At 44.4% G+C, this 26661-nt stretch overlaps 1 protein-coding gene across 6 annotated transcripts in view; it reads left to right on the forward strand.

Annotated features, from left to right (window-relative positions):
- LOC126092392 (LIM domain-binding protein 2) overlaps window positions 1–26661 on the forward strand; it is an 846950-nt gene that overhangs the window by 299663 nt on the left and 520626 nt on the right. For 5 of the 6 annotated variants that reach the window (XM_049907960.1, XM_049907963.1, XM_049907962.1 and 2 more), the window contains exon 3: window positions 15453–15575. In XM_049907960.1, the coding sequence (XP_049763917.1) occupies window positions 15453–15575 (123 nt within the window). The remainder of the gene's footprint in view (window positions 1–15452; window positions 15576–26661) is intronic. The other variant, XM_049907966.1, reaches the window with a different exon arrangement.

The following is a 26661-nucleotide window of genomic DNA, read 5'->3' on the forward strand; positions in this document are numbered from 1 at the left end:
CGACGCGCTACAGACGCGAAATTTAACCGACAGGAAGAAGATGTTGTGATATGCAAATGATTAGCTTTTCAGAGCATTCACACAAGGTTGGCGACGGTGGCGACACCTACAACGTGCTCACATGAGGAAAGTTTCCTACCGATTTCTCATACACAAACAGCAGTTGACCGGCGTTGCCTGGTGAAACGTTGTTGTGATGTCTCGTCCAAGGAAATGCGTACCATCACGATTCCGACTTTGATAAAGGTCGGATTGTAGCCTATCGCGATTGCGGTTTATCGTATAGCGACATTGCTGCTCGCTTTGGTTGAGATCCAATGGCTGTTAGCAGAATATGGAATCGGTGGGTTCAGGAGGGTAATACGGAACGCCGTGCTGGATCCCAACGGCCTCGTATCACTAGCATCTTATCCGAATGGCTGTAACGGATCGTGCAGCCACGTCTCGATCCCTGAGTCAACAGATGGAGACATTTGTAAGACAACGACCGTCTGCACGAACAGTTCGACGACGTTTGCAGCAGCATGGACTATCAGCTCGAAGACCGTGGCTGCGGTTACCCTTAACGCTGCATCAGAGACAGGAGCGCCTTCGATGGTGTACTCAACAACGAACCTGGGTGCACGAATGGCAAAACGATATTTTTTCGGATGAATCCAGGTTCTGTTTACAGCATCATGATGGTCGCATCCGTGTTTGTTGACATCGCGGTGAACGCACATTGGAAGCGTGTATTCGTTGTGGCCATACTGGCTTATCACCCGGCGTGATGGTATGGGGTGCATTGGTTACACGTCTCGGTCACCTCTTGTTCGCATTGATGGCACTTTGAAACGTGGACGTTACATTTCAGATGTGTTACGACCCGTGGCTCTACCCTTCATTCGATCCCTGTGAAACCCTACATTTCAGCAGTATAATGTACGACCGCATGTTGCAGGTCCTGTACGGCCTTTCTGGATACAGAAAATGTTCGACTGCTGCCCTGGCCAGCACATTCTCCAGATCTCTCACCAATTGAAAACGTCTGGTCAATGGTGACAGAGCAACTGGCTCGTCACAATACGCCAGTCACTACTCTTGATGAACTGTTGTATCGTGTTGAAGCTGCATGGGCAGCTGTAACTGTACACGCCATCCAAGCTCTGTTTGACTCAATGCCCAGGCGTATGAAGGCCATTATTACGGCCAGAGGTGGTTGTTCTGGGTATTGATTTCTCAGGATCTATGCACCCAAATTGCGTGAAAATGTAATCACATGTCAATTCTAGTATAATGTATTTGTCCAATGAATACCCTTTTACCATCTGCATTCCTTCTTGGTGTAGCAATTTTAATGACCAGTAGTGTACCTTCGGGAAATAATCCCGCAGACTGTGGCTAAGCCACACTCGGAAATTGAAATAAGAACACCGTGAATTCATTGTCCCAGGAAGGGGAAACTTTATTGACACATTCCTGGGGTCAGATACATCACATGATCACACTGACAGAACCACAGGCACGTAGACACAGGCAACAGAGCATGCACAATGTCGGCACTAGTACAGTGTATATCCACCTTTCGCAGCAATGCAGGATGCTATTCGCCCATGGTGACGATCGTAGAGATGCTGGATGTAGTCCTGTGGAACGGCTTGCCATGCCATTTCCACCTGGCGCCTCAGTTGGACCAGCGTTCGTGCTGGACGTGCAGACCGCGTGAGACGACGCTTCATCCAGTCCCAAACATGCTCAATGGGGGACAGATCCGGAGATCTTGCTGGCCAGGGTAGTTGACTTACACCTTCTAGAGCACGTTGGGTGGCACGGGATACATGCGGACGTGCATTGTCCTGTTGGAACAGCAAGTTCCCATGCCGGTCTAGGAATGGTAGAACGATGGGTTCGATGACGGTTTGGATGTACCGTGCACTATTCAGTGTCCCCTCGACGATCACCAGTGGTGTACGGCCAGTGTAGGAGATCGCTCCCCACACCATGATGCCGGGTGTTGGCCCTGTGTGCCTCGGTCGTATGCAGTCCTGATTGTGGCGCTCACCTGCACGGCGCCAAACACGCACACGACCATCATTGGCACCGAGGCAGAAGCGACTCTTATCGCTGAAGACGACACGTCTCCATTCGTCCCTCCATTCACGCCTGTCGCGACACCACTGGAGGCGGGCTGCACGATGTTGGGGCGTGAGCGGAAGACGGCCTAACGGTGTGCGGGACCGTAGCCCAGCTTCACGGAGACGGTTGCGAATGGTCCTCGCCGATACCCCAGGAGCAACAGTGTCCCTAATTTGCTGGCAAGTGGCGGTGCGGTCCCCTACGGCACTGCGTAGGATCCTACGGTCTTGGCGTGCATCCGTGCGTCGCTGCGGTCCGGTCCCAGGTCGACGGGCACGTGCACCTTCCGCCGACCACTGGCGACAACATCGATGTACTGTGGAGACCTCACGCCCCACGTGTTGAGCAATTCGGCGGTACGTCCACCCGACCTCCCGCATGCCCACTATACGCCCTCGCTCAAAGTCCGTCAACTGCACATACGGTTCACGTCCACGCTGTCGCGGCATGCTACCAGAGTTAAAGACTGCGATGGAGCTCCGTATGCCACGGCAAACTGGCTGACACTGACGGCGGCGGTGCACAAATGCTGCGCAGCTAGCGCCATTCGACGGACAACACCGCGGTTCCTGGTGTGTCCGCTGTGCCGTGCGTGTGATCATTGCTTGTACAGCCCTCTCGCAGTGTCCGGAGCAAGTATGATGGGTCTGACACACCAGTGTCAATGTGTTCTTTTTTCCATTTCCAGGAGTGTATTTCTCCGTAGTATCCGTTCTCCACGAATGGTAGTCGTGGAAGGTATGCAGGAGAAATTGTGTGACGTTTAGAGAAGCCCTGCCGGAAAAAGCCAAGAGGGCGGTGTGTAAAAGTCGCCCAGGATTGCTCACTCTGTAGAACATTTGCCCCCGAAAGGCAAAGGTTCCAGGTTTGAGTCCAGGACCGGCAAATAATTTTGATCTACCAGAAAGGGTCAGAGGAACACACACCTCGCTGCAGAGTAAAAATTCATTCACAATTACTTTATTACTCTGTGATGAGCCACCAGACATCCTTATACCGAAATATTTAGAAAATATCTCAGAAGAGACTCCGAAATTCTGGTGGTGGGATTCGGATTGGCCACGTATAAAATAAGGCCTTACAATCACATTTCTTAGCAATTTAACATTTCTCACTCATAACAGCATTCAGAGAACCTGGAGTATTAGATAAGTAGATCAGATAATTAACGCTGAGGTGCTAAAACTTTGTAAGCAGAAAAAAATTTTTGGCACAGTTTGATTTGAGAAGAGATCGGTTGCTAACACATATCCTGAGGCATCAAGGAATAGTCCGTTTGGCAGTGGAAGGAAGTACTTGGGCGGGAGCGTAAAAATCCTTGAGGTGGATTAAGGTTTGACTATCGTAAGCAGGGTCAAGTGAATGTAGGTTGCCGTAGTCAGCCATAGAGCAAGAGGCTTGCACAGAGGGTAGACTAGAGCGGAGAGGTGCATCAAACCAGTCTTCGCACTCAAGACCACAACTACAACACCAAACAAGACTCCCACGAACACGTCAGATGTGTCGATATGAATCAAGAAAAATTCAAAAAAATGTTCAAATGTGTGTGAAATCTTATGGGACTTATCTGCTAAGGTCAGCAGCTAAGCTTGCACACAACTTAACCTAAATTATCCCAAGGACAAACACACACACTCATGCCCGAGGGAGGACTCGAACCTCCGCACAGTCCATGACTGCAGCGCCTTAAGACCGCTCGGCTAATCCCGCGCGGCAAAAACTCAAACTTATATATGTTTGGCACCTAGGCAGGCTTTCAAGGCCAGTTTCAAATGATAGATCACAGCTATCAGTCGTCCTTTTCTTTCAGTTTTTACTAGGCAAATCTAGATTAGTGCCTAGCCATTATGATTGCGCTATTTCATAGTATTAATGCATACGAACTGTGACCGAAGCCCGAACAACAGGGGACTGACGTACTAGGACATGCATTGATACTACGAAAGAGCGCAGTCACAGTGGCTAGACGCTAATCTAGATTTGCCTAGTAAAAACTGAAAGAAAAGGACGACTGATAGCTGTGCTCTATCATTTGAAAGTCATATCAAAATTGTTGAGTGCACCCATATCCCTAATGGAAGGTAACTTGATGGTTTCAAGGCCGGTATCTGCATATTTGGGGTCTAATTTTCGCATTCGTGAGCATATTTCTGTGCCTGAAGTTTCATCTCCTAATGCTGAAGACGTCATCAGAGGCTATAAGGATTTTGATGGAATGAAAGCCTCAAAAATTTTGTATTCTGACAGTAGTTCAAAACCAAACACGCTTTGCAAGACGGAATTTTCATCCTTGCAATGGCAGGGTGTTCATAATCTATGTCATTGGCATCCGAACCTTACGACGATATTTTGTGGCTGTGGAACGTCACATCTCTGTCATACCATTACTGGCTGCGCCGTCGGATGAAGTGTTATAGTAATTTCTAAATTCCTTCAGTGTACAGAAACCAGTGCCATCTATGACGTATGGTCCATCCTGTTAGTCTTTCAATCTCCCCATGCGAATGCCAGCCTCCGCATTTCAAACTCAGCAACCATATTAGCTCAGGAAAGACAACCACTTCCAGCTTAAAAGCTTCATGTTGTTGGCCTTCTCCCTCTGTGAGAAAAAACAGCTGTAGTAGGCTGGTGGAAATGAAAGGAAAAAATTCTGAGTGCAGTTTTATCAAAAATCGTGTTTTCAGTGCTATTGTGTTCTCGGTGCCCTGCTACATGTCCCTGGACTTGTCCCAGATGCCAGACCGTGGAGAAAGTCTTTAAGATCAGACACGCATTAGTAGCGACCGCTGTAAATATTACCTGGCTGAATTCCCGTAAGTTGTTTGAATACAGTTCTACTAGTTAAAAACTTAATGCTGTATTTTTGTACTTGTGTTATTATAAATAAAATGTATTGCCTCATTGTCAATGGCACTTGTAACAGAACCTTTCCTCTTGCTGTTTTGTCGAAAACTGACATTTTCGAGATCAAGATGGTGTACAAAAACAAGTTGATTCTTGCGAAGAAGAAAATAGCAACTAGCTTTTGTTAGTAATTAATGCTATTTATTTAGAGAAATATTACTGATACCGGTTTCGAACGGACAGGTTAATCTTCCGAAGGCTGTTCACTTGTATATTACTTATGTTGTTATTTACATTAACATCTGAAAAAAACAGCCAACGGTTAATGTAAAAACATCATATGTATGTGAACAGCTGTCAGGAGGTGAACCCGTCTGTTCGAAACAAGCAACAGCGGTGTCTGCCTAAATAAATAGCTTCGTTAAGAATGCCTGGTTGATGCTTTTTTTTTCCTCGTTGCAAGAATCAGCTTGCAAAAAAAATTGCTTATTGGCGCTTGAGACCAGTCGATTTCTTTGTATGGCACTTAGATCGTTGTTAATAAAGCACCTGTTTTCTAAGTTGACATATTTTTTTGCTGTGATGCAATGAGCAGTATAGTTCTGTGGTAGCTTCTTAATATGTTTTGGTACCAATACATGTAAACAGAGATATATTTTTTTCGTTCTTCTCACAAATTTCAGATTTGGCATTTAGAACGCCTTCCATTTCCACTCTTCAGTTGTTTTCAGTCGTCCACATGTTGGGTGGTGGCATGCTCTCGCAAAAGCTAGTACTGAGTGCTCAGTTTTAAACCTTGATAATGTCAGTATTGGAATCGGCAGATAGTTGTGGAAAAAGTGAATATTATATTTATTTTTGTCAGTATTCCAGGGTTTAGATCGCTGTTAATATATAAATCATTTTCTTTCACCGACAGCGAAGCCCTTCCTAGTTTAGAGTCTGTCTTTAGGAGAGCTGTTTTCCGTAAAAATGCATTTGTCACTTCCCTCCATAGTTTTCGTAAGAGGCCCTGGCGTACTGTGTTCATGAGTGGAAGGATGGGAGGCATAGAGCAGCGGCCAGGCGCGGGAGCTCACGCTAGGGAAACTGGTTTGTGGCGCGCGATGGGCCTCGCTGAAGATACCAGCCTGACGTCATATCTGGAGGAATGCAGACGAGGCTGCAGCCGCCGCTGCGGTGAAGAAACCACGCGGAATGCGAGCTGCGCCACCTCCCCCGCCCTAATACACTGCTGCCGAGGTCCAGCTCCAGGCAAAGGCGCCGGGGAGCGCATCAGGAAATACGTTCGGTGATACGCGCTTTGTCACGGCTGTAGTACTGTTGATGGTGGTTTATATTTTCAGAGCTTTTTAAGTTTTTTGTATGTGAAACTGAATTCAACAGTGGCTCTGTGGTCGAGTGCACAAATTGTTGTTGTTGTTGTTGTGGTCTTCAGTCCTGAGACTGGTTTGATGCAGCTCTCCATGCTACTCTATCCTGTGCAAGCTTCTTCATCTCCCAGTACCTACTGCAACCTACATCCTTCTGAATCTGTTTAGTGTATTAATCTCTTGGTCTCCCTCTACAATTTTTACCCTCCACACTGCCCTCCAGTGCTAAATTTGTGATCCCTTGATGCCTCAGAACATGTCGTACCAACCGAGTCCTTCTTCTAGTCAAGTTGTGCCACAAACTCCTCTTCTCCCCAATTCTATTCAATACCTCCTCATTAGTTATGTGATCTACCAATCTAATCTTCAGCATTCTTTTGTAGCACCACATTTTGAAAGCTTCTATTCTCTTCCTATCCAAACTATTTAACGTCCATGTTTGACTTCCGTATATGGCTACACTCCATACAAATACTTTCAGAAATGACTTCCTGACACTTAAATCTATGCTGGATGTTAACAAATTTCTCTTCCTCAGAAACTCTTTCCTTGCCATTGCCAGTCTACATTTTATATCCTCCCTAATTCCACCATCATCAGTTATTTTGCTCTCCAAATAGCAAAACTCCTTTACTACTTTAAGTGTCTCATTTCCCAATCTAATTCCCTCAGCATCACCCGATTTAATTCGACTACTTTCGATTATCCTCGTTTTGCCTTTGTTGATGTTCATCTTATATCCTCCTTTCAAGACACTGTCGATTCTGTTCAACTGCTCTTCCAAGTCCTTTGGTGACTCTGACAGAATTACAATGTTATCGGCGAACCTCAAAGTTTTTATTTCTTCTCCATGGATTTTAATACCTACTCCGAATTTTTCTTTTGTTTCCTCTACTGCTTGCTCAATATACAGATTGAATAACATCGGGGATAGGCTACAACTCTGTCTCACTCCCTTCCCAACCACTGCTTCCGTTTCGAGCCCCTCGACTCTGATAACCGCCATCTGGTTTCTGAACAAATTGTAAATAGCCTTTCGCTCCCTGTATTTTACCCCTGCCATCTTTAGAATTGGAAAGAGAGTATTCCAGTCAACATTGTCAAAAGCTTTCTCTAAGTCTACAAAGGCTAGAAACGTAGGTTTGCCTTTCCTTAATCTTTCTTCTAAGATAAGTCGTAAGGTAAGTATTGCCTCACGTAATTCAAATCTAATGCTGAGATATTAGGAACATAATGTGTTCGCAGTCCTAGCAGAAGACACCATAGTTAGAATTAAGGCGCAAGTTTCGTATTTTGAAGCAGCAGGTTTCACAGCCAGATTCGGTTCACTTCTTATTTAACTCATAGAGAGCGAAGGGTGTTTCACGAGATTCAACAATGGGACCGCACCTTTTCTTCTTACTGTAAATGACATTCCAACTCATACTAATAAAGCAAAAATAGTCACATAAAAAAGGAAGGACGGGAAATTAGGGTTTAATGTGCAGTCGACTATGAGGCCATTAGAGGTGGACTGCGAGAGTGTGGAAGGGGATCAGTACTGTACTTTTGAAATGAACCAGCGCTAAATTTGCTTTAATTGATTTACATAGCTCGGAAATTTGAGTCATCATTCCACGCAAGAGAGCCGTACTTGTAGCAGCGCTATCAGATTGTTCGCTAACGAAGCAGTTCACGGTTTAGACTATTGTAAGCAGATGGAGGAAGTATGTGACAACGTTTCAGCTTAGTTTAATGAATGGCAGCTCCGTCTAACTGTAAGTAAGTGCGAGATACTGGCCAAAACGAGAAGGAGAACTCGATAGTATTGGATTTTAAGATTAACGGTGAAATTTTGGACCCCTTCACGTCGCTTAAACACTTGTATTGAGAGTTAACATTAAGTAGCTACATGAAATGTGTCGAACACACAAAATCTTTTTTGGTTAAAAGAAATGTAATATAGATATTTTGTGTGAGTGCTATTAAAACGCAATACATCTGCAAAGAAAATCGCTTACAAGACTCTAGTGCCACCAGTTCTAGATTGTTGCTCCAGCGCATGAAGTCCTTGTCAATTAACCGTCACAGATAGCATCGCATCAGGTCGTTACAGCACGTACAGAATATAGTATAGATTCTGAGGGTGTTTGAGTAGGAGTCTGAGGAAGGAAGTTGACATTGACCTCGAGACATCCGTTTTCACATCTGATGTTCGTTGACTACCGTGCGACAATTCTTCTGCCACCGGAGTACGTCTCACATGCGTATTAGGGCGATAAGGCGCATGTCAAATCTCATAGACTGTAATTTGTATCCTCTCTCAATACCAAAATCGACTAAGACAGAAAATTTGCTAATATTGGTACAGAGTACCCTCCGCCACGCATTTTGAAGTAGCTTACGGTTTGTATGTGTAGATGTTTATGGCATTACTACCATATTACGCTGTGGGCTCATATGCGACAGCAGTAAACTATGGCGGAGGACTGAAAACGATACACGTTTTTGCCTGTATGTAAATGAAGTGATGTATCGTTATCGTGGTAAACCCCAGGAAATCTTGCGGCTGTGCACAAGTTGGAGGAGGCTCATACGGCTTGTGGCGGTATTCCTTTGTACTTTGGTCGAATTGCCATGTAGGGTACCTGGCATCTGAGAACAGCTGCATAGTGCGCTGGCCAGCAGGGTTTTGCTACTTACCTGACATTTGAACCACGAGAGATGCAATGCCAACTCTGTCTTATAGTGTGGTGCCCGAAGCTGTGACAGAGACGCGGGACGTTCAGGGAACCCAGTCCCTGGAATTAAAACAAATGGGAATCCTCCGCACCCGCCTGGAAAAACGCACCAAATGTCATGGATCACATGCAGGAACTCTGGACCATGGTACGGCGAATCACTGCTGTTAACAAGGCATCTCGTGATATTTTACCGCCGTTAGTACGGAATGATGTGGGCGAATTAAATCAGGTGATGGTGGGGAGGGGGGGGGCGGGTACTTGGGATATGAGACACTGAAACTAGTAGACTACTTTTGCTGTTCAGGTAGAAAATAACTGATGATGGTGGAAGAAGTATAAGAGACATTAAATTCAGGCTTTCGATAGAAAAGAAAAATATCTTAACGCATAATATTAATTTTAATGTTAAGAAAATCTGCTGATAGTATTCGTCTTGAGTGTAGCTTTGAACGGAAGTAAAATGTGGCCAATAAAGTAGATGGTTTTGAAATGTGATGATGCTGAAGATGATGATGTTCTGCATCGAATTGGCGAGAAACATACATACATCAAAAAAGTGTTGCATCACCTCGGTTCCGAGGGTTCCGGAACCTGTACAGAAAACTGGAATAGAGATCGATATAAACATCATTTCCGCCCTTTTTATTGCTCATGAAAACCACACATTGAATGTTGTACCACCATACAGCGAGACCTTCAGAGGTGGTGGTCCAGATTGCTATACACAACGGTAGCTCTAATACCCCGTAGCAAGTCCTCTTGCATTGATGCATACCTCTTTTCGTCGTGGTATACTATCCACAAGTTCATCAAGGCACTGTTGCTCCTGATTTTCCCACTTCTCAACGGCGATTCGGCGTAGATCCCTCAAAGTGGTTGGTGAGTCACGTCGTCCGTAAACAGCCCTTTTCAGTCTGTCCCAGGCATGTTCGATAGGGTTCATGTCTGAAGAACATGCTGGCCACTGTAGTTGAGCGATGTTTTCCTGAAGGAAGTCATTCACAAGATGTGCACAATGGGGGCGCGAATTGTCGTCCACAGACGAATGCCTTGTCAATATGCTGCCGATAAGGTTGCACTATCGGTCGGAGGATGGCATTCTCGTATCGTACAGCCGTTACGGCGCCTTCCATGACCACCAGCGGCATACGTCGGTCCCACATAATGCCACCCCAAAACAGCAGGGAACCTCCACCTTGCTGCGCTGACTGGACAGTGTGTCTAAGGCGTTCAGCCCGATCGGGTTGCCTCCAAACACGTCTCCGACGATTGTCTGGTTGAAGGCACTGATCGGTGAAGAGAGCGTGATACCAATCCTGAGCCGTCTATTAGGCATGTTGTTGGGCCCATCTGTACCGCGTTGCATGGTGTCGTGGATGCAAAGATGGACCTCGCCATGGACGTCGGGACTGAAGTTGCGCATCACGCAGCGTATTGCGCACAGTTTGAGTCGTAACACGACGTCTTGTGGCTGCACGAAAAGCAATCTCTAACATGGTGGCGTTGCTGCCAGGGTCTCTCCGAGTCATAATCCGTAGGTAGCGGTCATCGTCTGCAGTAGTAGCCTTTGGGCGGCCTGAAAGAGGCATGTCATCGACAGTTCCTGTGTCTCTGTGTCTCCTCCATGTTCGAACAACATCACTTTGGTTCACTCCGAGGCGCCTGGACACTTCCCTTGTTGGGAGCCCTTCCTTTCACAAAGTAACAATGCGGACGCTATCGAACCGCGGTATTGACCGTCTAGGCATGGCTGAACTACAGACAACACGAGCCGTGTACCTCCTTCCAGGTGGAATGACTGGAACCGATCGGCTGTCGGACCTCCTCCGTCTAATAGGCGCTGCTCATGCATGGTTGTTTACATCTTTAGGCGGGTTTAGTGACATCTCTGAACAGTCAGAGGGACTGTGTCTGTGATACAATTTCCACAGTCAATGTCTATCTTCAGGAATTCTGACAGGACGCGTTATGAGACTTGAAGGAATAGTCATTTTGGTAATGGAAGGAAGTGATGACGGGGGAGGGGGTGGAAGGATTTGTAGATGAGACGAAGGTTCAAGTGGATGTAGGTTGCAGTAATTATGCAGAGACGAAGAGGCTTGCACAGGAGATACTAGCTTGGATAGTTCTATCAAACCAGTCTTTGAACTAAGGACCAAACAACATAACATGAGTTTAAAGGTGATATATCTTTCACCTCATCAGAAAAAAAGTACGTGCAGCACACTGTAGCTAATGAATGAATGTACTGGAATTAAAATCAACGAAAGAAAGTGTGAACAGCCAACAAAGCTTGCAGGCTTGTTCAAGCCGCGTCTGTAATGATCACCAGTAGATCGTACCCCATTCGTTGTTTAACATTGTGATTGATTGTAACAAAACCGAGGAATGACTGCCCTGTCATCAACTTCATGGACTTCGTTATCTGTGTGTACGTACAATACTGTTTCTGCGTAACAGCACCGTAGTAGATAGAGAGCTCAGTATAGAATTGTTGGTCTTCCGCAGCCTCTGAAATAACAGTTAGCGAAACTGGGTTGAGAAGAGGGAAGAGGTCCCGTTAGGGCAGCGTGGGGCTGTCGGCAGGTAGATGCCCGCGGAATGCACTCACTTGTTATCTTGGAGGCAGCCGCCACACGTCAGCCGTCCTATGTGAGCAGTGGGGCTTTTAAGACACAGTAGCTATTTCTCTGCGTCTGCCACGTATAAAGAGTGCGGCAGATGAACTTTCTACTAGACCACACATTAAAATTTCTTTTCGTTTCCTTCGTGGACGGATTATGTGACAAAAATGTCCTTTGTTAATATGCGAGCTGTGATTTGCCAAATTTTATCTTTATGCCTACTATGACAACGATATATAGGAGGCTGAGAAATATTCGTGGATTCACTCTAAAATCTATTCATGGAATTTCTAATTAGGATTTTGCGAGATGTTTGCCGTGCTTCTTAGTAGTTCTGTTTTCTGAGATTTTGCTGAGGTCTTGTTAGTCTACGGCATGCGTACAGTCTTGTGATCGGTTTTAAATAACTTTTTCTCCTGCTCGCTCGATATCCTTTGGTAATGCATATTTATTTGAACCCTACTTCAGCAGCACTTCAGTGTTGTTTTTATTATGTGCGTGACGTGTATTACTTAAAATATATCTAAATTAAGGGTTAGTTGGTAGTCTTCGCACTAGGTTGATACTTTGTCCAGGGCCGAATGGATGCTCTACAGTTCCAATTGGTAGCACTTACTCATAGATAGCCATGCCATCTCCAAAAAAATCTGAGATTGCAATTTATTAATGTACACTACGAATAGTGATGGTCCCAAGACAGTATATGCAGCCACCTGAAACGACTTAAATTTTTATAGGTGACGAGGTAGGATAATGAACTGATTTCCGTCTGCGAAGAATCCCCGTGCGAATGTATTCTGTTTGATAAATAACGAAGTAATTTTGAATAGAAAGCTTCCAGAATTATTATTTATCGAATTACCTCATCAAATCAGTCCACTGGTGTAGACTATCATGTTTGATGCGCGTCAGTTGGGTTTTGCTACACCTGTGTTTCCGAAGTCCATGCTAGAAAGTAATTTTTTTTTTAATAGGTAATTATGAGCACGAAGAAGTACACATTCGTGCGTTGTGCCTAATGGTACATCTGTATCCCTCAAATTGGCTTAGCACAGCGAAATAATTAAATAAATGTGTGTAATGGCACTGCTTGCTGCGATTCGGTTAATAGCTGAATTCTCCTCGCAATGGATACGCTGTTGAAACTGACTTTATGGCCTCCATTGATGTGAATTGTTCCTATTTCAACTACACCTGTATAATGCCATTTTTCGCGGCGTACAGACACAACTGGTATGTAGAATGTAGTTCATCTTTAACATATGTGCTAGAGTATTTATATCGCGTTAGTATTATGCACGACGCCTTTGAGTGGGTCGCAGACTGCAATAAAGATTGCGTAATTCACAAGTGCAAAGGTCTTGTCCAGAGTCAGTGATATTTTGCCGAATTTCTTAAGTCAGATCTATTCCAGATATCGAAAACAACAATCTAGGTAATTACGCTACTGCTCTGCAGTTACTGTATATAAGTGCAGTCCAGTAGAGGTGGGTTCCCCTCGTACAAATGGCTCTGAGCACTATGGGACTTGACTTCTGAGGTCATCACTCTCCTAGAACTTAGAACTACTTAAACCTAACTAACCTAAGGACATCACACACATCCATGCCCGAGGCAGGATTCGAACCTGCGACCGTAGCGGAAGCGCGGTTCCAGACTGTAGCACCTTGAACCGCTCGGCCACTCCGACCGGCTCCCATCGTACATTATCGAAGTATATGAACTAAAGTAGCGGGACGTAGTACAGAGATGTGTTGTACAGATAGCTTCGAGCAAAGTGGGTTAGAAACTGACTCTTAAGACTCCCATTCGGAAGGACCTGGGTTAAAACCCCCACACTCCGTTCCAGTTTAGATTTTTTTCGGTTTACTTTTAATTACTAAAGGCAAATGCCGAGATTGTTCGTTTGTAAAAGGACACTGCTAATTTCCTTCCCTATATTTGCCCTTGCGGGGCTGCTTCTGCGTCAGGAATGTCTTCGTCGTCGGCAGGTCGGTAAACCACAATCTTCCCTGTTGTGTAGAAATCAATAGCCCGTAGCCGCAGCTTGCGCAATGGATCAAAATTATCGACCTCTGGAATGATGAAGTGATTGATTACGACTGCTGTAATTAGTGACAGCAGGTTTCGTTCGTCATAAACCTTACGAGCCGGCCGGGGTGGTCGAGCGGTCCTAGGCGCTACAGTCTGGAACCGCGCGACCGCTACGGTCGCAGGTTCGAATCCTGCCTCGGGCATGGATGTGTGTGATGTCCTTAGGTTAGTTAGGTTTAAGTAGTTCTAAGTTCTAGGGGACTGATGACCTCAGATGTTAAGTTCCACAGTGCTCAGAGCCAATTTTTGAAACCATACGAAGTCGACTGTTGTTGGTGTAGTGTTGTGAAAACGTTGCGAAACGGTTAGTACTCAGAAGTGACCTATCGAAGTACGCATTTGACCACATGTTGCATTTAATGTTACAAGCCGGCCGAGTGAATCACATTCGCTGAACTAAACCCTTGTCAAGAAAGATACAAGAATCCTAAACTACTCTTGTTGATATTCCACACACGTGCGATGTGTGCAAAACATGTACTTTTGATGTTACACTATGTATTTTATTTGTACGCATATGTTTTGTGGTTAATTTATTTTGTATTATTCCATTTTGTTGCGATTAATTTATTCTGTTGTTTATGTTTGTCAATCGAGATGTCATGGCAGTGTTACACTAGTTGGTAATTGTAGGAGGGCTGTGACTCGATTCCCGGTCCAGCCATACTGTTTTCGATTTATATAGCTTATAAAAAACACCTCCTAAAAGAGCAAGATTTTTTGTTTCGTATGCAAATGAACATCGAGCTCCTCCTTTTATATATGCTGGGTCTGACTTAAATAGTTATCCTTCTCCTCATCAATATTTTTTGGTTGACAGTTTACCTTAGTAACACTTACTGTGACAGATGGTAGTAAATGCGACATGGAATGAAACCGACTTGTTAAATGTAACTGAATTTTTTCCAGTTGCTCATAACAAGCATCGCTACTACAGACTGCCTTTCTCCTGCGGCCTTTCGATGGCTGTCCCTACTCCTTCCAAAACGCGTAACTTCTTCGAATGCATTATCTTTCCATCGATCGAAACGTGCACACGTCATACCTGAACTTACATTCGACATGACAGATGTCCAGTTTCTGATACTGAATGTTTTGTTGGAGGCTCTACTACGTTTTTTAAGTAACTTGAGATTGATTTTCGCAGCCGGACACATCATTTGTCGATGTTGGATACATAAATTGCTTCGCCCTGGGGAGAAAGAACGGGCAGCAGAGGTTCATAGTACTCTTTATTTTCATCATGGTTCGGCTTTTAGACGTTCTTCGTCAAATCGTTAAACTCAGCTAAGTTTCGATGAATTACTACTGGTTAGTTAGAACAGTATACTTGACCGGGAATCGAATGCACGCCTATGAAAGAGGCTGTCAACAGCCGCTTAGTTCTGCTGCCTCAGCATTGCTGTAAAGTTACATTTTGTGCCTAACCCAGATAAGTTCAGACTATGATCTTCGGTAGGGACCGACATCCTCGTTTGTAAGACAACGAATGTCGGATGAGTTGCAGATTGAGCCTTGTTCCATGTGAAGTGTGACACTTAACAAGGGGAAGCTGATACGCACAGAGCGACGGGAGCATTTCCATTTGTTGACAGCCAGAAAGCTGGAGAGCAGTCCACCACGCTGCTACGCCGAGACTGAATGCTTTGCCAATTAGTCCAATACGGATTTCTTTTCAGCCTGGCGTCTCGTGTAAATGTGGGCGAGGTTTCTGCGGCTGTGCCCGGAGCTATCGCCCAGGCCGGGGTTTCGCCTTGTCTGCACTGCGACTCGCTGACGCAAACATACTGGTATCGCAGCAAGTATGCTCTCATTACTCTTCAGTGTGCTAGGGAGCGCGAACACACTTAACCATTAATCATACCGTAGAGCAGTATAATTAATCACTTAGTCTTACCTCTCACTGCCCTTAGCTTTATACTCTTTAGTTTTTAAAAGACAGACGATAGTCGCACTTAATGTAGACAGCGTGGTTTACGAGGTCCCTGACCTGGTGCCACGTATGCTAATAGTGGAGCACTGGATCTGCAGACTGTCAACAGAGGGAAGACTTTGGTGGTGGTTTACATGTTACTGACACTCGTATGCTCATCGGAGGACACGTCAGATCACTCTGTTTGCCTTGGAACGGGGCTTGTTTTTATTTGGTGATAGGGAAGCATGCTAAAGTCGCTTGGATATGGAAGAAAACGCCGGAGATTCGCTATTGATAGTAAAGGACTGTGGCTGGATACTGTTAAACGCACATGGACTTGCAGATGTCGTGTGGGCAGATCACGTTTGTGGCTTCGACGTAATCATTTCGAATCTGGCTATAAAAATAGTCTTACCTCTTCAATTCTTCCTTCTCTCTTTCCATGCCTCTGTCTCCTTCTCCCACCACTCGCTGCAATTCTCCCGTTAGTGCTTAGTGGCTTACAGATTTTTTCCTGAATTTATCCATAATCAGAACCACCTTGATTATGTAATGACTTTGCCACGTTTGTTGTAACGGATCGTGATCGAGATACCACCGATTTGTTTGTTTCCTGCGTGGGCACAGCAGCAGTACCATTTAGCTGCTCTTAGTTACACTGTGCGATAGTCTTTCATGCGACTGCAATTGCCCTTTTCAAAGGCACAAGCTCTGTTCGTAAAGAACAGTACAATCTCAGCGTTTAAAGATGTAATCCATAAATTTTTCAAGTAATTTCATGTCGGGTCACCATAAGCTTATAGAGACGATTATCAAAAATCGACATGGAATACAATATATTAATGAATATATAGAATTTCATAAATAGTAGAATCCGTTGTATTGTAGAACATGTAAAACTGTAAGTGCTGCCTTAATGAATTCGTACAACAATCAGTCACAAGGGCATTTTGATAATGCTTGCAGTCCATAGGTAACATGTACTTTTGTCAAAGTTTAAACGTGAAGCACAGAATACATCAGCCGACCGTAGCTTATTCATCCTAGAATAAAATATTTTATAATCGCTTTTGTTTCCGTAAAGATAGGTGAAAAGCTGCCATGTGTTCTTATGGAGCATTTCTTTCTCATACTGCCTATCCATCCCTAGCATTAAGCTCGATCTTTTAGCTGGAAGCAGGTGTAACTTCTGAAATTCAGTTAATTAATAAACGGGTTTGAAATGTTGGGTTGTATGCAGATAGATATCTGTTTGGTGGAGAGCAAATAACGGCACATATTGCTTTCCTCGAGTCACGATTTTTACTCATAACGAGGTGACGTCCTATACAAAGAGGACTGTCCAATTTATTTTAAAGGAATACACAATGAAAGTCCACACGAGATACATGAATAACAGAGGTATAAGCTTTTCATCTACTTGGGGTGTGTTATTAGATAAAATACTGATACCTGCCTCGATAATAATTAACAAACTTAATTCAGTTCGTGAAAGTGTGCGTCATCTCCAGCATGAAACAAATGCGAGAATTCCCTGCTCGCTCTACTGTGTTCAACAGATTTCAAAATGTGAGCCGTTGCTAAAAGCTGACTGAAAAGAATTGAAATTCTTACAGTTCGTGAAATGATATGGAGGACAATCCCAAATAAAAATAATAAGGGTCGCTAGATTTTTATATAATTATTTTTCTGTTGAGTAGTATTACTTTTTAAGAAGGAAGGAGTGTGCCACACACTATTAATGTAGCAAACACATTTAAAAGTTACATCGGCAGACTAATAAGGTTTTAAGAGTTTTGGTGTTGTCTTGCATTAACGGTACTGTATTGCAGGTCGATTAATCCCTCTAAGCAGCTATTATGAGGGCGCTGGGAGGTTGCAAAATAGCTGAATTAATTAACTGTCCAAGTTTCCATCCAGTAACGGAGTTCCATTACCGTTCCCTGAACTAATGATGCCAATCGTGTTTAAAAGCGTCCATATTGTTAATAAGTTCCATAATGAAATGGGGTGTAGTGTAGAAATTCCTAGGCACGTTGACAGTGCCTACATGACTTTCACAACTGACACGGCAATAAGACCTTTCCAGAACTAAGAATTTCCTTTGTGAATGCGTGCGTACCCAAAAATACAATATGAAAGGACATTAAATATTATCGATTCACAGCGCAAACAGTGGCAATGGAAATTATTCTGATAGTGGAGATAGCAGCTCAAAGTTTCTGCATAAAGTTCTCAGAAATACATTCGGGCGAAGGAGCTCAGTATACAGGGTGTAACAAAGCAGAACCGACAAATCTCGAGGGATAGCAGAGGAAAGGCCTTGTAATGATCGCCTGCAGTTGTAATGTCCTTTCGGCATAAATCTGTTTGTACGCTCCACTGTGCAGTGTAGTGACAGGTGTGGGCGTGCTCGACGCGATCCGGCGTCCTGAATGCTCTCAGGCCCAATGGGAAAAGTTCCACTTGCACTCTTTGCTGCGAAAGGTGTGCCCTGTAACTTCAACGTTCTGTAGTAAAAAACAAGGCAAAGTTCCGCGTTCTGACCCAGACGGGCTAATCGGGACCTAGCAACCGTCGTCTCGTCATCGGCCAATTTCGAATTTGGCTGCGGTAAGGAGGAGCGTGGGTTCAGCAGACCACTCACCCGGCCGTTGTGGGCTTGCTAGACCTTGGAGCCCCTACTTCTCACTCAGCAGCTGCCCAGTCGGCATCACGAGGCCGAGTCCACCCTCTTCCATTCCTCCTACCAAGGAAAATTCCGTGACAGTATCGGGAACAGAACCCGGGTCCTCCGCACGATGCAAAACAGACACGCTAATCCCAGGGCAAAGTAGCGGCGATGGATGAAGTCTCCGGACACATGGATCCCGAGCCTCAATTGGCTTCTAAAGGCACCCCCTAAAACCCTTCAAATTTTGTTGGTATCCTTTGGTTACTATTCGTATATCCAGTCCAAAAAATTTCGAAAGTTCGCCATCAGCAATGATTTGATTATCCTGTGGTAATAATTTACCCTTGTACGTGGCTAATGCGTCAATAACTGTATGTACGAGGGTTGAATGAAAAGTAATTCCTCCACCTTCGTTAATTGGATTTGGATGGGAATATTTTAATAAATCAAACGCAGAAATAATTCTTAGAATGTCATCTTTAATAACCAATATTCTCTTTTCCACATAATCACCAGCCAATTGGATACATTTCTGCCAACGATGACCAAGTTTTCTGAAGCCCTCACGGAAGAAGTTGACACTCTGTTTCCGCAACCACAGTCTCACAGTTCCCTCAACGTCTTCACCAGAAGCATAAAGATGTCCCCGCAGTCCGTCTTCATTACCGGGAACAGATGGAAGTCTGAGGGTGCTAAATCTGGACTGTATGGAGGATGCCGTACGATGGTGAGATTCAGTCTCTGAAGTTCTGCTGTGGTGGCACGTGAATGAGTGGTTGGGCATGGTCATGCTGCAGGAAAACATTTCCCTTTTCCTTTAGGACCCTTGTTAGCCGTCGTTTCAGAGTTCGCAGCGTTGTGATGTGCCACGATCAAGGAAATCAACATGAATAACACCATCTTCGTCCTAGAACACAGTGGCCATTATTTTTCCAGCTGAGGGCTGCGTCTTGAATTTCTTTTTCTGGGGCGAGTCGATATTCCATAGACTGACGTTTCGTCTCCGGGTCGTGGTGGTGTACCCACGTTTCGTCTCCTGTCACAACTGAATGGAGAAAGGAGGAGTTTCTGACAAATTTCGAGTCTGTGCGCTTTCATTTCAGGAGTCAGCATCCGGGGTACCCATCGTGCACAGATCTCCGATAGCCAAGCAAAGCAATGTGACCCACACGTTCTTGTGAAATGCTGATTGTGCTTGCAGTTTCTCTCTGAGTGATACGACGATCGACCTGATTCAATCTGTTAACATTTTGCTTGTGAAACTAGGTGGTTGCCGTCTCAGGACGTCCAACTCCTTGTGTGTCACGCAGGTCAGATGTTCCTGCCTCAACATCTTCGAACTTACTCTCCCAACGGCGCACAGTACTCACGTCAACACAATCACCATAAACTGCTTTCACTCTCTGATCAATCTCTTTTGGGGTGACACCTTCTGCTGTCAAGAATTCAATGACTGCCCGTTGCTTAAATTGCATTGACCGGCCGTCTGCGCAGGGTTATATACTTTACACTGCAACAACACAACCATTCAATTTCTAAGGCTTCCCACCAACTGGAACTGTAGAGTAGAGGATTACGGAACAAGCCAGTACCTGTCGCATACCAATGCTGCCAACTGTTGAAGAGCTACGAAGGGGGAGGCATTACTTTTCAGTCAACCCTCGTACTATGAAACTTACTGACGGATTGCCATTGTGTTCCAGACGGGGACTGGAACCTGGAAACCTTACCTTTCGCGTGCGATGCTCTTCCCAGATGACGTATTCAGGCACGACTCACGACTCATCCTAATGGTTTGGGACCTTTTAGCACCAGTCCGCAACTTTCCAAATTTCACAGTATTTCTCCTGCGTTCCTCGCTGGACTCGAACTTTAGGGACTATGGCTACACAGAGAATAGGCGTAGACGAACCCTAGGTATTGTTTCCAGACTGAGCCTATCAGTCTTCAGTGGAGTATGCACCGTTGGAAAACTTGCTGACAAATCTCTGCGTGTATGCCGTGCATGGAATCGAACGCGGATGTTTGCTTGCCTTTCGCAGGCTGCTGAGCGTTGCCTGCAAAAGGCAAGGTCTAACTTTGTACCCCTAGCCGGCATAAACATTTTAATATCTGTCAGCAACTTTCACAACTGCCCACACTCCGCAGAAGACTGTGTCCACACTCCGCAGATGACTGCAAGATTAATATTGTTTGTGTTGTGTTTCGATGGCATACGATTGGCCGTTTTTAGTATGACACGTGTCGACGTTCCACTAACCTTTTTCCTACATGGTGCACAGTACATTAGCTTCTCGGAGAAACCGTTCATCCGAATAACTGGCTGTAGGAATTGTCTCTCCATTTGGATAAGAGCAAATGCATTCCACCCCCGATAAGACCATCTGTAGTTAAGCATTTGTGTGTTCCATCAACTTGCCGGTTGATCTGAGCGTTCTGACCTAACTGCCGCGAGATCATCGGCAAACAGCAAATGACGGGGGAGGAAAGTTTAGAAATGTGTTACATTTAAATGTTGCGCGGCAGCAAAGATCGTTGTGCAAAATGCATTTCAGATCGATCGTTACCCGTAACGAATCCGAAAAATACAAATACAGTGAACTTATAAACTTGTTGAAAATAACCAATTGCTTTCTTTCTTTTCCGGAGCCGTATGTCCGTGTATCAGTGATAGCCTTTGCTACTGCCAATTCTTATTTTTAATAGAAGACGCAGAGAAAGCACGAGATAGTAATGAAATCGCTGATCGAAACACAGTAGCAGACTTTCCGATTAGAGGCGTTGTGCATCGCGAGAAGGTTTAACGTTAATCTTTCAAGAACATGTTTCAAGGACGGTGAGGCAGCACATTACTTCGTGCCGTGTACGTCGACTTACTTATCCAACAGAAAAATTTACTACGCTTTTACGGTATGTGAAGCGCGCAGCTTTACATTGCTCCACATTAACAACAAGTAGCCAGTCTAATATTTCGTTAAGGGCTGACGTACTGCAGTTTTTACTGAATAGAAACTCTTCATAGGTAACTGCGTCGTCCGCGAAAAACGCGAGATGATAACCCATTCATTGATAACAGTAACAACACTGTCCCATTACACTCTCCTGACGCACACCAAATGCCACTTCAGTGTCTGCAGACGACTCTCCATCCTGGATAATGTTGGTACGTTTTTGATACAGTCGCAAATCTTGTAAGTTACGCCACTGGAACGTATTTTCTTCAGCAAGCGTCGAAGTACTGAATCCAAAACTTTTCTGTAGTCATGAAACACCGAGTTATCATGGTTTCGTTAGCTCATAGCAGTTAGGATATGATGTGTAACCAGCGCAAGTTCCGCATGATCTTTGTTTTTTGAACCAGTGTTCATTTCCACGGAGAGGATTACATTTCTCCTGATGGATAATAACGTTTGAGCTAGTTCATTATGCTACAAATAGATGTAAGTCATAATAAGGACTACAACTTGAATTCAGCAACCGTCCGCAGGTATGATTTGAAAAGTTCATTTACATTTAACTGTTACCTTTTTTTTGTGGCTGTTACAAGATTTGATGCTGAGGCTTTGCTTTGTGGTCGTTAATTGTTTGGCGTTGTGGTGTATGTTCCTTAGCGACACATTCGTCGATTATTTGTACTGTGCCTTTCCGAATTAGGCTCTGTTGCGCATGTATTATGCGCTAATCATCGGTATAATAAGCACCATTAATTTAGCACATTGCACACTATGATCAACATTCAAGAGATGTCACCTATCTTCACATGGATAGAAAGACTAATTTCAAGCTTAGTCATACTTTGTGAATTTTGTTCATAGCGTGTGGTGCCCTAAAACTTCAAATATGGTTGTTAAACCGATGGTAAGTGTCACATACCCTAAAACGTCAAATAATGCTTGTTAAATCGATGATAAGTGTCACATTTGACGAATGCGTCCAGGAGCATAGACCGCAGCGCCAATAAGTCATGCGACGCCACAGCGTGAAAGCTTGAAAAAGCAATCTGGCGAGGGCTTCAGTTGTTACATGTAAATGAACATTTGTACCATCCTCATTTACAAGCCTACTGCAGCAGTGTTTTTCATAAAGTCCGTTTTAAGTATAAGTGATGTAGTATAGAATATATATAACTGGAAAATTATGATCTTATACGGAGGAGCTGTTAAAGACAATGGAACAGCAGTCGGCTAGAAAGCCGAAGCAGAGCAGCTACTGAGTCGTCGCTGCCACGCGCTGCCTAGCGCCTAGCCATGTCGCGCGTGCCCGCCTGTCGGACCTAGGCCAGTGCGGGCTGTGGCGCCAGTGTGTGACCCTGTTATTAGGCGCCATTTAATCAAAGCCGAATCCCGGCCTCCGCCCTCTGCCCTCGGTTTCCAAATTATTTCATCGTTTTCCGATAGCGCTATTAATTTGCGATAATAAATAGAAACGGATGGAGCCGCCGCCGGCGCGCGGCTAATTATTATCTAATGAAGATAAATTGGTTTGACATGGGAAGCAACGCGCGGCTCAGCACGACGGAACAGTGACCCAGTTTGGAAATCTGTCGCCAAGATCGCTTACTTCCTTAGATGTGGACGCGGTGCTGGTAGCCAGTCGCCGCGTCGTGATGTACCAGTGTGTGGCGAATTGTCACAGCCGCAGTTGAAGAGTGAGGCATTACTTGTCTAGATGTGTGTGGTGAGCGGAGTAACAGCTTACCAATTATCGGGCCAGCTTAGCAATTAGATTCAGAACTTCCTTGTAGATAGAACTCGTCATTCTTAAAGGGAAGAAATAGACATGTGTGACAGTTGCATCAGAAAGTACCTAAGGGAGTATAGTAGAGCCGCTGCCATGTTAAGTATGTTCACAAGATCTAGCGTATTACGTCAGAAGCTTTTTGACGCTGTTGCAGACAGCGTTGTTGTCTATAGACAGGTTGCAACGCCGGGTGACTAACGAAATGTAGGAAGACCTCCAGGGGATCTACGATCGGCGCAAGGATTGGCAGCTAACCCTGAATGTAAATAAATGTAATGTACTACACTGCCTCCTAATAATCGTGCTAGACCTTCTTGTGGCCTACATAGTACAGCAACTCAACAAGTCGTTGGAAGGCCCCCGCAGAAATATTGAGCCATTTTGCATCTGCAGCCGTTCATAGTTGTGAAAGTGTTGCAGGCGCAGGATTTCGAGCACGAACTGTCTACTCGAGTATGTCTCAAAAAAGGTTAGATGGGGTTCATGTCGGGCGATCTGGGTGGGCAAACCATTTGCTCGAACTGTCTAGAATGTTCCTCAGACCAGTAGCGAATATCTGTGGCCCAGTAACGTGGCACATAGTGATCCATAAAAATTCCCTCTTTGTTTGGGAGCATGAAGTCCATGAATGGGTACAGATGGTCTCCAAGTAGCCTAACATAGCCGAGAACCCAGTCCATTCCTTGCAAACACAGCTCACACCATTATGGAAACACGACCAGCTTACATAGTGCCTTGTTGGCAACTTGAGTCCATGGCTTCGGGGGTCTGCGCCACACTTGAACCCTACCATCATCTCTTACCAACTGAAATCGGGACTCATCTGACCAGGTCACGGTTTTCCAGTCGTCAAGGGTCCAACCGATACGGTCATAATTCTTCAGTATTAAATGTCTGGCACTCTCTAACCACATGTCAAAAGCGAAATTCGCGGTCACATGCTTCTTGCTCAGGTATGAACAACAACCACAGACAAAAGGAGAAGTGGGCTCGCAGTCGACAGAGTGACACAAATGGTGCTATGCATCACGCTATTGGAAATTTTCATTTGATAATTAATTTAATACGGATGTAAACCACTGGGCTCTTGTACTGTAGTTTCGTTCACTGTCTAGCCATGTGATATTTAGTTAATAGTAATTGTTGGTGCGACTGAATTTTGAAAATTTTACCACATTAAGTAACTAACTGTGGTGTGGTAAGAGGGATAGACAGGGATTTTACATTGTCGTCAGAAGTTGTCGAGGCCTAGTAATAAAAGTGACAAGTTGTAATAATGTGAACTGCAGATTCATTTTAATGTCGCAAACCATTTTCACATTTGAGGACCACAGAGTTATATCAGAAATTAGCAATAAAAATTATTACTGGGTACTTGGCGGCGATTATCGCACTGTGTCGTAAAGAAGCTTTTACAAGGATAACTGCTCATCTTTCACTAAACGTATTACAGATGTCGCGTCTAAAGCGATTCGTACGCTAAGACGACGATGTTAATTATTTATTAATACATTTATCTGATTATTTGCACAGGCTAAATTATGGACGCACGTATGACATCTGCAGTCTTTGATTTTTCATGAGAAGCCTACATAGTTAGGACATAACAGATGGCAATAAATGAAAGTTGAGCATCGTTTTGATATTTTTTGTAAAGCAGGTGCAGAAATAATGACAAAAAGAAGAGTTAGTGTAAGAGGCGGTAAAAACGAAATGAAACAAAATGCTTGGTGATATAGATCAATTGTGCGAAACATTGTAAGGGCTCATTGAGAATGATGTAGCTTCCGCTGGTTTACGAGTTGCTTACTTTTGCAAATGGAGAAAATTGTTACACTGGAATGTCAGTGTTGTTTGATGAGCGGTTAATGGTAGTATCGGCCAGAAATTTGCAGGTCTGTTTTTTTTAATTTTTTAACTTCTCGGTAAAGGCAATTAATTCCCAGCTAAGAAATAGAAACAGTGCGCTGAAAAGAAAGTTTTCCTTGTACATTTTCACTTTTTAGTGAGATGAATTGAAGGTCGAAAGAATTCGTAAGAAACGTGTAAGTGATTAGTAATTGCTAACAACGTGGTTGCCAATTTCTTTCGCAAAGTCACACGTATGAATTACAGAAAAACTAAGAATCACGTAAGGTAATGTCCAATGGCTCTTCCTCATAGTGATACGCACAAGAATTACTTTCGGTCTACACATTTTTACAGGACGCGAGGTCAGTGTGAATGAACATTAACATGATCATTGTTACTGTCGTTGTTGTGTAGCTCGCCGGTTGTTTTCGTCTCGCCAGCTCCACGTGGGCTCATTAAATTGACTGTTACACTTTATTGTAGGTGCAACGTGTTCGAGCGTCAGAAGTTTCCTCAGGTCGTGTGACGTGTGTCTTTATATTGTCGTAGTTTTTGGGGGCAGCCAGCGGAGGGCACTTAATAAAGGCCGTGTCCAATAATTGTTAGCGCTCCTTTGATCAAAGTGAATAAATTGCTGCCCGTAGTACTTTGATGTTGGCGGGATCCATAAAGCCGTAGCAGTGTCGGTAACACCGCCAACCCTCCGAATCACTTTACGTTTCAGCTGACCTGTAATTCATTGCCTCGCGTCGAGCCGCGCATGAAACTGCCGAACATCGCTTAAATACTGCTGTCGTTTAAATTTATCCAGAGACGTTCGCCAGCTTGGTGTTAAGCTGGGGTTCTCAAAAAACTATATTCCCTGGGCCAGTTCGCACAGTCACAATCATACTATTTTCGTATAATTTGCGTTACGTGTCAAATGCCGTAGCTGACTTCCTACTCCTCTTACTCCTCTGTTTATAGGTACGTTAATAATTCAGCTGCCGCGCGGTTAGAGGCACCATGTCACGGATTGCGCCCCCCCCCCCCTCCCCCGCCGGAGGTTCGAGTCCTCTCTCGGGCATGTGTGTGTGTGTGTGTGTGTGTGTGTGTGTGTGTGTGTGTGTGTTGTTCATACCATAAGTTAGTTTAAGTACTGTGTCAGCCTAGGGACCGATGACCTCAGCAGTTTGGTCCCTGAACATTTGGACAATAGTTCAGTTGTTCTTTCTGAGTGCTGCTGGTGTTGTTTCGTAGTGTTTAAAATACATGTGTACAAATTGTTTGATATGACGGAGTAAGTTGATAATAGCTTTCTACATCACATTGGGGTAAAATAACGCCGTGCCACCACACTTAACGCCCTGACAAATGTTTCTCGTAGCTTGTCGTACTGATGTAAACTTTGATGTGTATCTATAAAAAGTGTTAGTTGAATTACGCTGTCATGAATTTCACCACCTCAGAGGTCAAATGTATTACATACTTGGCTTACCGATTGAGGTGGAGCAGTGGTTAAGAGAAGCGTCTCCCATTCAAGAGGTGCAACATTTACTATACCTCTCCAGACTTAAAGTTTTGCAAAATCTCTTTAAATTATTTTATTCAAACAACAGAATAGTTAGTTGAAGAAGATCAGTGGACTATTTTTACCCAATCCTTGGCCACTCCGGTATTGTATGATGTCAGGTGGGAGGGTACAGCTTCATCTTTCTCCTTTTTGCCT

The sequence above is a fragment of the Schistocerca cancellata genome, chromosome 7 (assembly GCF_023864275.1).
Source record: "Schistocerca cancellata isolate TAMUIC-IGC-003103 chromosome 7, iqSchCanc2.1, whole genome shotgun sequence".
Taxonomy (NCBI): Eukaryota; Metazoa; Arthropoda; class Insecta; order Orthoptera; family Acrididae; genus Schistocerca; species Schistocerca cancellata.